Source organism: Sus scrofa, chromosome 10 (assembly GCF_000003025.6).
Source record: "Sus scrofa isolate TJ Tabasco breed Duroc chromosome 10, Sscrofa11.1, whole genome shotgun sequence".
NCBI lineage: Eukaryota > Metazoa > Chordata > Mammalia > Artiodactyla > Suidae > Sus > Sus scrofa.
The window spans coordinates 25,735,313-25,747,558 of NC_010452.4; the positions used below are offsets into that span (position 1 = coordinate 25,735,313).

General features: G+C 44.1%; 1 protein-coding gene across 4 annotated transcripts in view; it reads left to right on the forward strand.

The window, feature by feature from the left end:
- Nucleotides 2,896-12,246, forward strand: part of SLC35D2 (solute carrier family 35 member D2) — a 51,280-nt gene continuing 41,929 nt past the window's right edge. For 3 of the 4 annotated variants that reach the window (XR_002336107.1, XM_021063996.1, XM_021063997.1), the window contains exon 1: nucleotides 2,896-3,124. Coding sequence is in view for 3 of the 4 variants with exons in the window: in XM_021063996.1 (XP_020919655.1) it covers nucleotides 2,973-3,124 (152 nt within the window). In the remaining variant the exon portion in view is untranslated. The remainder of the gene's footprint in view (nucleotides 3,125-12,246) is intronic. The other variant, NM_001244362.1, reaches the window with a different exon arrangement.

Here is a 12,246-nt window from a genome sequence, read left to right on the forward strand (position 1 = left end):
TGGCCATCTGTATGTCTTTTTTAGAGAAATGTCTATTCAGTTCTTCTCCCCATTTCTCAATTGGGTTGTTGGGTTTTTTGGCTGTTGAGTTGTATAAGCTGTTTGTATATTTTGGAGGTTAAGCCCTTGTCAGTTGCATTGTTTGCAACTATTTTCTCCCATTCTGTAGGTTGTCTTTCTTTTTTTTTTTTAAATGGTTTCCTTTGCTGTGTAAAAGCTTGTAAGTCTGATTAGCTCCCACTGGTTTATTTTTGGTTTTATGTCTATTGCCTTGGGCGACTCACCTAAGAAAACATTTGTATGGGTGATGTCTGAAAATGTTTTGCCTATATTTCTCTTCTAGGAGTTTAATGGTGTATTTTGGTGCATTTTATATTTCATTCCAGTCTCATCCCAGGCATCTTTAGTTGAAATCATGGTGCGAATTCCTTTTCCTTATTTTAAAATCAGGGCCTTTTTTTGTTTTTCTTTTTACGGCCACACCTGCAGGATATGGAAGTTCCCATGTTGAATCAGAGCTTCAGCTGACACCTATGCCACAACCACGGCAAGCAACATAGGATCCAAGCTGCATCTGCAAACTATACCTTTGCTTGCAGCAATGCTGGAGTGAGGCCAGGGACTGAACCCACATCCTCGCAGAGACTATACTGGGTCCTTAACTCGCTGAGTCACAACAGGAACTCCAAATTATGACCTTGTAGACTCTAGTTATTCCTTTAACTTCTTCATCTGTTTCATTATTACAGTATTAAAAATGCTGGTGTTGATAAGGATTAAACTATTGCCAGCCCTAACTTGGATTTCATTTCACTTAGATTCAAGACGTGTTGAATCTGAGGTCACCTCCAGAGGATCCAGTCAGGGCCTGTTTACTTTTCTGAGTCAAGTAACTTGGTTTAATATTTTCATTAGCTATTTTTGGTAGATCGTTAGTTGTCCACACAGTGGCAAAGTTCAGCCCTTCCAGGCTTTGTGCAGAAGACTTCCACAAGCAACTCTTTAGTGTGAGTTGTGGTTTAAACAGTAAGGATGAGATTTTGACAGTGACTTAAGTTCCTAGAAGTATGTACACAGAAGCAAATTAAATACAAATATGATTAAGCCTATTGTTAAAAGTGATTTTAAAATACTGTCTTGCAGCCAAAACTTATTTGGAGGCTAACTGGAAACTTAGTTGATTCTTTTTGAGGAAATTTAGATTTTGGGTTTAACTTGAATATGAATTCATTTTCTATTTTAAATCAGTCTTATATGTATTTATTTGATTCCTGTTTTTGCGTTTTGTAGATTCTTCCTTTCTGGCTTTTTTACTGCTAGTTTTTTTTTGTCAAAAGTTGTGCTTTCGTTCTTTTCAGTACTGAAAATGTTCTTGGTTGTTCAGTGCCTCCAATAGAAAACCATTGCATGGCTTCAATATGGTTAGGCTCAAATATATATTTAACTTGACATCTTTAGCTTTTCTAAAAAGCTAGAATTTCAGATTTTTAAAATTATTTAGGGAGTTCCTGTCATGGCATAGCAGAAACAAATCCGACTAGGAACCATGGGGTTGCGGGTTCAATCCCTGGCCTTGCTCAGTGGGTTAAGGATCCGGCATTGCCATGAGCAGTGGTGTAGGTCGCAGCCACTGCTCAGATCTGGTGTTGCTGTGGGTCAGCAGCTACAGCTCTGATTAGACCCTTAGCCTGGGAACCTGCATATGCCACGGGAGCGGCCCTAAAAGGATAAAAGACAAAAAAAAAAAAAATTAGAATGAAAATATGGGACAGTTAATTGAAAAAATTCTAGAGCAAGTAGATGCTGGTCAGAGTTAACACAAACAACAAACCTATCCTTAGATGTACCCATGTAGAAAAGAAATGGGCCCTCAGGGGGAGAACCTGCCATAAAGCACCCAGAGGCAAGAAACCTGGAGACTTTGCACCCATATCATCCCTAGGCATTTCGCAAAGATAAATGAAAGTATACATTCACACAAAAACTTGTACATGAATATTCATGGACCATCTTTGTTTTTTGGCAGTTCCTAACCTGGAAACAACCAATGCCCATCACATAATCACTGAGGAATGGATACACAAGTCGTGGTACTACTCAACAATGAAAAGACTCAAACCTGGCTGAGTCACTAAAATAATAAACTGAGCCAAAAAAGCCTTGAAAGACTACATGCTCGTTTCCATGAAATTTCTGAACAGGCAAATTTAGTCTATGGTAACAGAAATCAGAATGAATTGAGGGGATCGATCGCCCTCAGTAGGACACAGTGCACTGGGGGAATGGAAGTGTTCTACGGTTTGGTTTTGTTTTTTTTTTTTTTGTATTTTGGGGGCCTCACCCAGGGCATATGGACGTTCCCAGGCTAGGGGTTGAATCGGAGCTGTATTTGCCAGCCTACACCACAGCCACAGCAACTGCCGGCACCTTAACCCACTGGGCGAGGCCAAGGATGAAACCCACATCCTCATGGTTGCTAGTCGGGGTTCGATAACCACGTAGGGAACTCAGATCTTTTTTGTTCTATGTTTTGACTTGGGTGGTTACATGGGTTACGCATTTGTCAAAACATCAAACTGTGGACTCGATTGCATTTCACTGTATGTACATTATACATTTAAAATTGTCAAAAAAAAAAAAAAAGACAAAAAAAAGTCTTAATATTTCTCGCCAAGAGAGCAAAACGGTCTTTAACATTTCTCCCCAGTCTTTGGAGGAAGATGGGGTTTTTAAACTCTGCCAAACCCGTTTCTGTGCTCCTTTCAGACAAGCCATCAGAAAGTGGTGTTTTTGAGCCCGAACTCCAGCCAAACCCGCTCTTCTCCCTCCAGTAGCTTCGGGGCGACCGATGGGGCCGCGCTGGCGTGTGGGGTTCCCGCCGCAGCCCTTCCTGTTTCGGCCGCGGGCCGGGGGTGGGGACGGAACTTGGGCGGGGCGTCCCCAAGTGCGGTGGAGGCTGGCGGCCGCTGGACATGACGGCCGGCGGCCAGGCGGAGGGCTCGGGCGCTGATCCCGGCTCCGTGGGGCTGCCTTCCCGGGCGGCCAAGCTGCTGTCCGCGCTCTTCTATGGGACCTGCTCCTTCCTCCTCGTGCTGGTCAACAAGGCGCTGCTGACCACCTACCGGTGAGGCGGGCGCCAGAGATCCGGGCGGGGTCCGCGGGGGTGCCCGGCTGCTCGGCGGCGACCCACCCCGGGGACCTTCCCGATCCGATGCCGCCCTGTCCCCGCAGGGCCTGGCAGGACACCCCGAGGTCCCCGAGCGGGGGAGTGCAGCCGGGCTGCCCCTGCCCTTGGTGCACTTGGGCCGCCCCCTGCGCAACCGACGGGCGGGGACAGCGAGCCGGGAGTGTCTCTGCTGACTCCTGCGCCGGCGTGGGTGGCTTTGTGCTTGGCACCTGGGCCATGTTTGCACCGGCCGGAACCTTCGCAGCGTTGCATAAACCGAACCACAGTCTAGCAAAGTCATTCCGCTGTCAGTGAGCGCGGACACAGGACCGCTTACTCCTGCAGGACCTTGCGCAGCGGCGCTTGTAGAGTTTTCACGAGCACCAGTGAGCTGAAACAAGTGATCTGAATGTGTTCTGTAAATGTGAACTATTCTTTGTACACATCGAGGTGTTCAACAATCAGAAGGGGCCCGGGTGGATAAGTTTATTTGCATTTGATCATTCAAAACGGGGGAAAACCAAAGTTCATATTTTAGACTTTTTTGATGAGTGTGCAGTAAACCAGGAAACTTGTGGTTCGTTGAACCTGTATGTAAAGACTAGAATATCCTGTTTAGTTATGCTTTCATTGTATCGGCATTGAAAGCCCTGTGGTTTTAGATCCAGCTCCCGCATTTAATAGCTATGCCTCTTGCGCCAGTCTCAGAGTCAGCGGTTTTTTTTTCAGATGTGAAAGTTGGATAATTACGATTATGTTAGTTACCTTCCAGAGCTCTGGCGTGAGCTATCATTAAGTGAGGGCTCTCTTTGTAAATGGTACTGTTGCTATAAGAATGTAAAATTAAAGTTTTATAAAGAACCCAAAGAGCCCTCAGAGAGTATCTTTGGCCTTCTTATTTTGTTTATGCTTGCAAAAGCTTCTATCCTGGAGTTCCTGTCGTGGCTCAGCAGAAAGGAATCTGACTAGCATCCATGAAGATGCAGGTTCGATCCCTGGCCTTGATCAGTGGGTTAAGGATCCGGCATTTCCATGAGCTGTGGTGTAGGTTGCAGATGTGCTCAGATCTGGCATTGCTGTGGCTATGGGTGTAGGCCAGTGGCTACAGCTCCAATTTAACTGCTAGCCTGGAAACCTTCATGTGCCACGGATGTGGCCCTAAAAAAAAAAAAAAAAAAAAAAAAAAAAAAAAAAAAAAAAAAGCTGAGACCCACAGGAGCTTGGCTGGTTCCACCTCTAAACCTCTAACGGACATTTACTGAGCACCTGTTATGTGCCATGCTCATCACTGGTACCACGGAGGCAGCTGTGAAAACACGAAGCTCCCGTTCTGGAGATTCCACATCCCTGGTGGACTCAAAAAATAAACCAGTAGGCTCATGAATAAGGCGGGTGGTTTCAGGTGGAGTGGTTGGTGCTAGAGCGTTCCAGACAGAATGCTGGAGAGGGCATGAGCTTGACATGCTGGAAGATCAGAGAGAGGGTCCCTGGCTGGAACCGAATGAACATGTGGGAGAGGGTAGGAGAGACAACAAGAAGATAGGCAGGAAAGGCAGAATCAGAGCCTTCCTTCAGTTAATAATATTGTATTAAGCCCTTGTTATGTGCCAGCACTGGGCAGATCCAAACCCCAAATGTCAGAGAGCATATATCCATCTTCCCAGAGCTTACATGGAGATTTTGAGTGAATCAGTAAATAAACTGGTAGAATTTATGTAACATCAGATGCAGCCATGTGTTCAGGAGACAAAAATAAGGAAAGGGAATTAGGGACTGTGAGCATGGGAAAGTATTGCCGTCTCAGTGTGATTGGTGAGGCTTCATTAAAGGAGGCGACATGTGAGCCAAGACTTGAGGAAGATAAGGGAGGAACATTCCAGGCATGGAGGAGTGAGGCGTACAGGTGGCACTGGTACTAGATAGGGTTCCAGAGTCATGGATTTCTAGATTGTGGAGAACCTCTGTGGCCATTGAAAAAGCTCTGAGGGAGATGAGAGCCAATGGAAAGTGTCCAGCAGAGGCGTGTGATCAAACTCACTCCCACCTGCTCTGTTGACAGCAGATATTGGGGGATCAGGGTGGAGGGAGGGAGACCACGATGGTATTTATTTATTTATTTATTTATTTATTTTTATTTATTTAGCTTTTTAGGGATGCACCCGTGGCACATGGAGGTTTGCAGGCTAGGGATTGAATTGGAGCTACAGCTGCCAGCCTACACCAGAGCCACAGCAACACGGGATCCGAGTTGCATTTGCAACCTACACCACAGCTCATGGCAATGCCGATCCTTATCCCACTGAGTGAGGCCAGGGATCGAACACACAACCTCATGGTTGCGAGTTGGATTCGTTTCCGCTGTGCCACAATGGGAACTCCAGATAGTTTTAATTTTAGTTTGCATGCAATTAGAAATCCCTTGGAAGGTTTCAGCATGGGTAGTGACATGACATCATTTGTATGATTAACAGGATTTTTTTGGCTCATGGGTGGGTGGAGAACTGATGGTACTGGAAGCAAGAAGAGGAGCTAGGAATTGATTGCGGTATTCTAGATAATTCTGAGTGATGGCTTGGACTGGGGTGGAGGGTAGCAGGGGCTATGGAGGGAAGCGATGGATTTGGGATATTTTCTGGTGATCCTATGGCTCTTGATAATCTTCACAAGGTCTCCTAGTGTGTTGCAGCATGCTTTCCAGTGTCCATGTGAAACACACACCTGCCTCAAAGAAACTGGAGTGAACACATACTCAAACCTGGCTCATTTAGTATATAAGGCAGGCAAATGAAAGAAAAAGAAAACAGGAGTTCCCACTGTGGCGCAGTAGAAACAAATCTGACTAGTATCCATGAGAATGAGGGTTCGATCCCTGGCCTTGTCCAGGGGATCGGGGATCCAGCATTGCCGTGAGCTGTGGTGTAGGTTGCAGATGTGGCTCAGATCCCAAGTTGCTGTGGCTGTGGCTGGCAGCTCCCATTCAACCCCTCTGTATCCTGAGAACTTCCATATGCCATGGGTTTAGCCCTAAAATGCAAAACAAAACAAAGCAAAAAACCCACAAACACCTACGTATAAAACAGGAGAATGCTATTAACAGAACTTTGGGGCGTGGTTGGGATTCTATCAATTGAAGTTTGAAGATAAGTCTCTACTTTCTGCACTTGACCGAGCAGTGTGCTCACTGATGACGACAATCTGTGCCTCCGAAAACATGTATTTTATTGTTGGAAGCAGAGACCAGTTAGTGGTTAAATGCTTCAAAGATGAAGGACAGTGTCCAACCAGAAAGAATGATATGAAACATCTCATGCTCTAGTCTTTCTGTCTTTAAAATTCTGGGTTCCATGGCTGAAGGAGGAAATCGAGTTTTTGTCTTAGTAAGGCAAAAACCCTTATTCCCTTATAAGTAAAATTTCCACATTTCTGTAATGTAATATACAGTTGGAGGACCTCAGAATGTGTTAGGAGCATGTTTTTAGTGACTTGGTTATAAGAATAAACCTTAGACATCTGATCCAAGCATTAGTTGTTTGAGATTAGAAAACGGGTTGCAGGATAGAGTTTTATATAGTTACCTAATTCTCAGGATTATGAGGATTATGGAAATGTAGCCCAGGAAATATTTTTTAAATTTTTATTCTTTATTTGTTTATTTATTTTTTTATTTATTGTCTTTTTAGGGCCATACCCGAGCTTATGGAGGTTCCCAGGCTGGGGTTGAATCGGAGCTGTAGCTGTTGACCTACGCCACAGCCACAGCCACGCCAGATACTTAACCCCCTGAGCAAGGCCAGGGATTGAACCTGCGTCCTCATGGGTACTAGTCAGCTTTGTCTCCACTGAGCCACAACAGGAACTCCAAATTTTTATTCTTTTTATATTTTATTTTTGGCTGTGCTTGCAGCATGTGGAAGTTCCCGGGCCAGGGACTGAACCTGCGCCACAGCAGTGACCCAAGCCACAGCAGTGACATCATGGGGTCCTATTTTTTTCTCTTCTGGTTTTTAGCAGATTGTGTCTGGTTGTGATATAAGACTGGGGGGGTCTTATTTATTAGTTTTGCTTCATTGAGATGCTAAATATACCTGGCTGGACAGAGAGGAGTCTTTTTGTGTGTGTGTGCTTTTTAGGGCTGCATCCGAGGCATAGAGAGGTTCCCAGGCTAGGGGTCTACACCACAGTCCCAGCAATGCCAGATCTGAGCTGTGTCTGAGACTTATACCACAGCTCATGGCAACACTGGATCCTTAATCCACTGAGTGAGGCCAGGGATTGAACCCGCAACCTCATGGTTCCTAGTTGGATTTGTTTCCACTGCACCATGATGGGAACTCCCAGAGAAGAGCCTTTGAAGGAACTGAACTGTAAGACTCTTTTGGGGGTGAGAGGGAGAAGCAAGAATCTGTGGCCACTCGGTTACGCTAGTGGTTTTTTGGAGTCCTGGTCTTCCTCTCCACCAGACACACTGAAGCCATCAGGACTTTGGGTTCCGTGGACTCAACCATCGAAGTTTACCTTGTCCCACTTCCTGAGGTCACTCCCAGGACTTCGGCTCAGCGTCACCCTGCCAGCAACTCCAGCCCCTGGGCAGGATGTCCACCTGGCTCATTTTTGCCACATTCGCCTTCCAGGCATCCATTCCTTCCTGGTCCAGCCAAAGAGCTGCTCTGGAAGCCACGTGACTCCTTTTCCACTCCTGCCTTAGCTGAGACTTGTCCTGAACAGCCTACCATCAGTATCTTCCCTTTAGTATTGAGCAGCTCTGACTATCCTGGGAGAAAAACCACTTCTGGGCTGGCTGGGTTGACATCATCATCATCATCATCATCATCATTATTATTATTTGTCTTTTAGGGCCGCCTCTTAGGTATATGGAGGTTCCCAGGCTAGGGGTCCAATCAGAGCTGTAGCTGCTGGCCTACACCACAGCCACAGCAACGCCAGATCTCAGCAGCATCTGTAACCTGCACCACAGCTCATGGCAACACTGGACAATGCTGCATCCTTAACCCACTGATCGAGGCCAGGGATCGAACCTGCATCCTCATGGTTCCTAGTCAGATTCATTTCCACTGATCCACGATGAGAACTCCTGGGTTGACTCTTTTTTTAAAAAAAGAATTTATTTATTAATCAATTAATTAATTTGTTTTCTAGTCCTGGGTTGACTTTAAATTGATGATCACAAACCTCAACCGGCTCTACTCCCACCTGCTAAATTTCTTCTGGGGGCTGCTTTCCTTGTCTCAGAAAAGACTGCACGAGGTCTCTTTCACCCTGAAACCTCCCCCACCCCCACCTTCCACTCTCCTCTGGTACTTCATTGAGGAAATAGAAGCTGTCACCTGGGGCTCTCTTCATGCTCCTCCTGCTATGATGGAGGGAGCGTTTTGCTCCTGTGGATGGTCCAGCTCCCCTCTTCTGGGTGTACACTCTCCCTGCTCCTTTCATTAGCCTCTGTTCTGCATCAGCAGCTTCTATCAGCTTAAACCACGTTCAGGTTTCTCAAGTGAAAAATAACCCTCCCTTGATCCACGTGGCCATGCCTCTCTGTTCCTTTCAGAGCCACTCTTCAATGAGCTGTGTACCCTGCAAAGAGTTGTCTTCATTTCCTTGCATTCACTCCTGGAAGAATTCCATTTAAAAAATTGGGGGTTATTTTAAATACAGAAATGTACAAAGAAGACTCTAATACTTATCCATATTCCCACTACTTAGAATCAGTAGCTTTTTTTTTTTTGAGCCCATGCCTTGGCTCGCCCAAGCTGCTGCAGTGACAATGCCAGGTTCTTAACCTGCTCTGCCACAAGGGAACTCCTAGAATCAATATCTTGAATTTTTTCTCAATTTCATACTTAATTACTAGTGTATAGAAAAACATCTGATTTTTGTATATTTAATTTTTCTCCTGTAACACTGCTGAACTTTGTAATTAAATCTGTTTGGGGGACTTTTCAATGTGGGTTTTTTAGAGTTTTCTATATATAAAATCATGTCATGTGAAATAGAGGTAGTCTTACACAATTGTATTTATCTTGTGTAATTCCTCTAGCTAGAACCTCTAGTATAATGTTAAATAGAAATAGGAAGAGTGTGGAGTTCCTGTGGTGGGTCAGTGGTTAACAAACCGACTAGCATCCGTGAGGACATGGGTTCGATCCCTGGCCTCGTTCAGTGGGTTAAAGATCCAGCATTGCTCTGGCTGTGGTGTGGGCCGGCAGCTACAGATCCAACTGGAACCCTAGCCGGGGAAACTCCATATGCCGTGGGCATGGCCCTAAAAAGACAAAAAAAAAAAAAAGAAAAAAACTGATTCTGTTGTGATCATTATAAAGAAATCAAACAAAAGAAAAATAGTAAAATTTTAAAAATTACTATAATTGATATATTAGGCAATAACTTCAGACATCTTTTTAGATGGATTGTAAACAGATGCATAGACTGTATTACTTTTTATATAAAATAACATTGTAGATGCTACTTATTTAATTTTTTTTCTTTTTTTGTCTTTTTTGAGGGCCTCACCCCCAGGCATAAGGAGGTTACCAGGCTAGGGGTCTAATTGGAGCTGTAGCTGCCGGCCTACGCCAGAGACACAGCAACGCCAGATCTGAGCCCTGTCTGCCACCTACACCACAACTCACGGCAACACCAGATCCTTAACCCACTGAGCAAGGCCAGGGATCGAACCCTCAACCTCACAGTTCCTAGTCGGATTCGTTTCCTCTGCATCACGACAGGAACACCTAAATTGTTTTCTTTAATCCAAAAAGGAGTTGGAAAGGGGGGGAGGACTTTCATTTAATTAACTTTTTTAAGGATCACCTAAGTCCCTCCACCACTTTTTATGATGAAAAGTTTCAACTACCCAGTAAAGTAGAGAAAGCGAAGTACAGCAAATCCCCATAAACATACTGGTGAGATTCAATACTTAATATTTTGATATATTTGCATTTTCCTGCCTGAATCATTGAATATAAGCCATGGACATCATAATTCTACACTCTGAAATATTTCAGCTTAGCTCTTTTGAAATGTGGATATTCTCCTACATAGATAGCATCATTTTTGCTCTTAACAAACTAAAGAATAATTTCCTAAAATAATCTAATGCCAAATCTATAATCATCCCCATTGTTCCCAAGATATTTTTATGGTTGTTTTGAATGTTTGAATCAAGATCCAGTCAAGCTTCATCTAAGGCGTACAGTTATGTTTTAGTTTAATCTAGAAAAGTCACCCATCCCATTTCTTCCCCCCGATACTGATTTTTGAAAAGCCTGGAGCAGATGTGTTGTAAAATCTCCCACATTATGAGTTGTGTGATTTATTTTTTGAAGTCTCACTTAACTTACTGTTTTTTAGTTTTCCCTCCCTCCCTCTCTCTCCCTTTCTTTCTTTTTCTTTCTTGCTACGGGTGCGGCATATGGAAGTTCCCAGGCTAGGGATTGAATCAGAGCTACAGCTGCCAGGTTATGCCACAGCCACGGCAACGGCAATGCGGGATCAAAGCTGCATCTGCAACCTACACAGCAGCTGGTGCCAACGCTGGATCCTTAACCCTCTGAGTGGGGCCAGGGATCGAACCTGCATCTTCATAGACACTAGTCGGGTTTGTTTCCACTAAGCCACAATGGGAACTCCCACAGTCTGTTTTTTAACTGAAACTTAAATCTAAAGGCTTGGTTACATTCAGGTTAAACAGTTTTTGGCAAGACTGTAATCTGACCCTGTTGACAGGGTTGAACTTGAGTTCAACTTGTATCATATGAGGATTTGGCCCTTTATTAGTCAGACTGGCTACCTGGAGGCTTACTTGAGGTGAGGACTGCAAGTTGCATATTCATATGAAACTTAGTTTTAACCAAATTGGAGAAAAGAGAAATGAATGTTCAGTGAAAAGAATTGTTGACTTTGAAATATATATTTCTTTAATTTCTGGTTGTATGTATGACCTGTGTGCTTCTGAATGATGACACTTGCCCGCTTCTTCCGTCTCCCCTTCTTTCCATGGCTTCTCTTAAAGTGTAGCATCCTGGAGTTCCCGTCGTGGCTCAGTGGTTAATGAATCCGACTGGGAACCATGAGGTTGTGGGTTCGATCCCTGGCCTTGCTCAGTGGGTTAAGGATCCAGCGTTGCTGTCAGCTGTGGTGTAGGTTGCAGACGTGCCTCGGATCCTGCATTGCTGTGGCTCTAGCTGGTGTAGGCCAGCGGCTACAGCTCTGATTAGACCCCTAGCCTGGGAACCTCCATAGGCTGCAGGAGCAGCCCTAGAAAAGGCAAAAAGACAAAAATAAAATAAAATAATAAAAAAATAAAGCGTAGCATCCTTTTGTGTAATGATAATCCTACACTTGTTTGAATCTGTTCTTTTTGAAATGGGTGCAGTAAACAGCACCATCTTATCACCGTGTCTCCATTCCAGAGTTCATTATGATCTGACTCCTAATTGCTGGATTCCAGTGTGTGGTACTATTTTTATGGAGAGTTCATGGCTGCTATATGAATCATGTTGAACATTCTTGGCAGATTTTATTTTTTTGGTAACAAATGTGCTTTTAGGTCTGGAGAGTTTATTTCCTTATTTTCCTCATGTCAAGGAGACGAATGTGCCTTTTATGTTTGAATTACTCTCTCTCTTTATTGAGTTCTTTTAAACTGGGCACAACGATTCACCCTCCATGGTGGTGTCTATCTATCTTCTATATCTGTTTATCTCTGAGTGTTTCACTGTGATGACCTCGTCTTGGCATTTCAATTTTCAGCAATGGCCATTTAGTTCTGTCTTGTGTCTAAATTATTCATGTGGCGGTTATGTCATTTCGATGCTCTGTTGGTTTCCGTAGATCTGTAGTCTCCCTTTTCACCTTATTTGATTGCTTGATGTCACTTGTGAGCTCGTGTGTTATTGCTATCGTCTTATTGTGGTGTTCTATGGTATTGCTATCATCTTTTTTTCATTTTTTAAATTATAGTTGATTTACAATGTTCTGTCAATTTCTGTTGTACAGCAAAGTGACCCAGTTAAACATATATATATATGTTTTTCCTACATTATCCTCCATCATGTTCCATCACA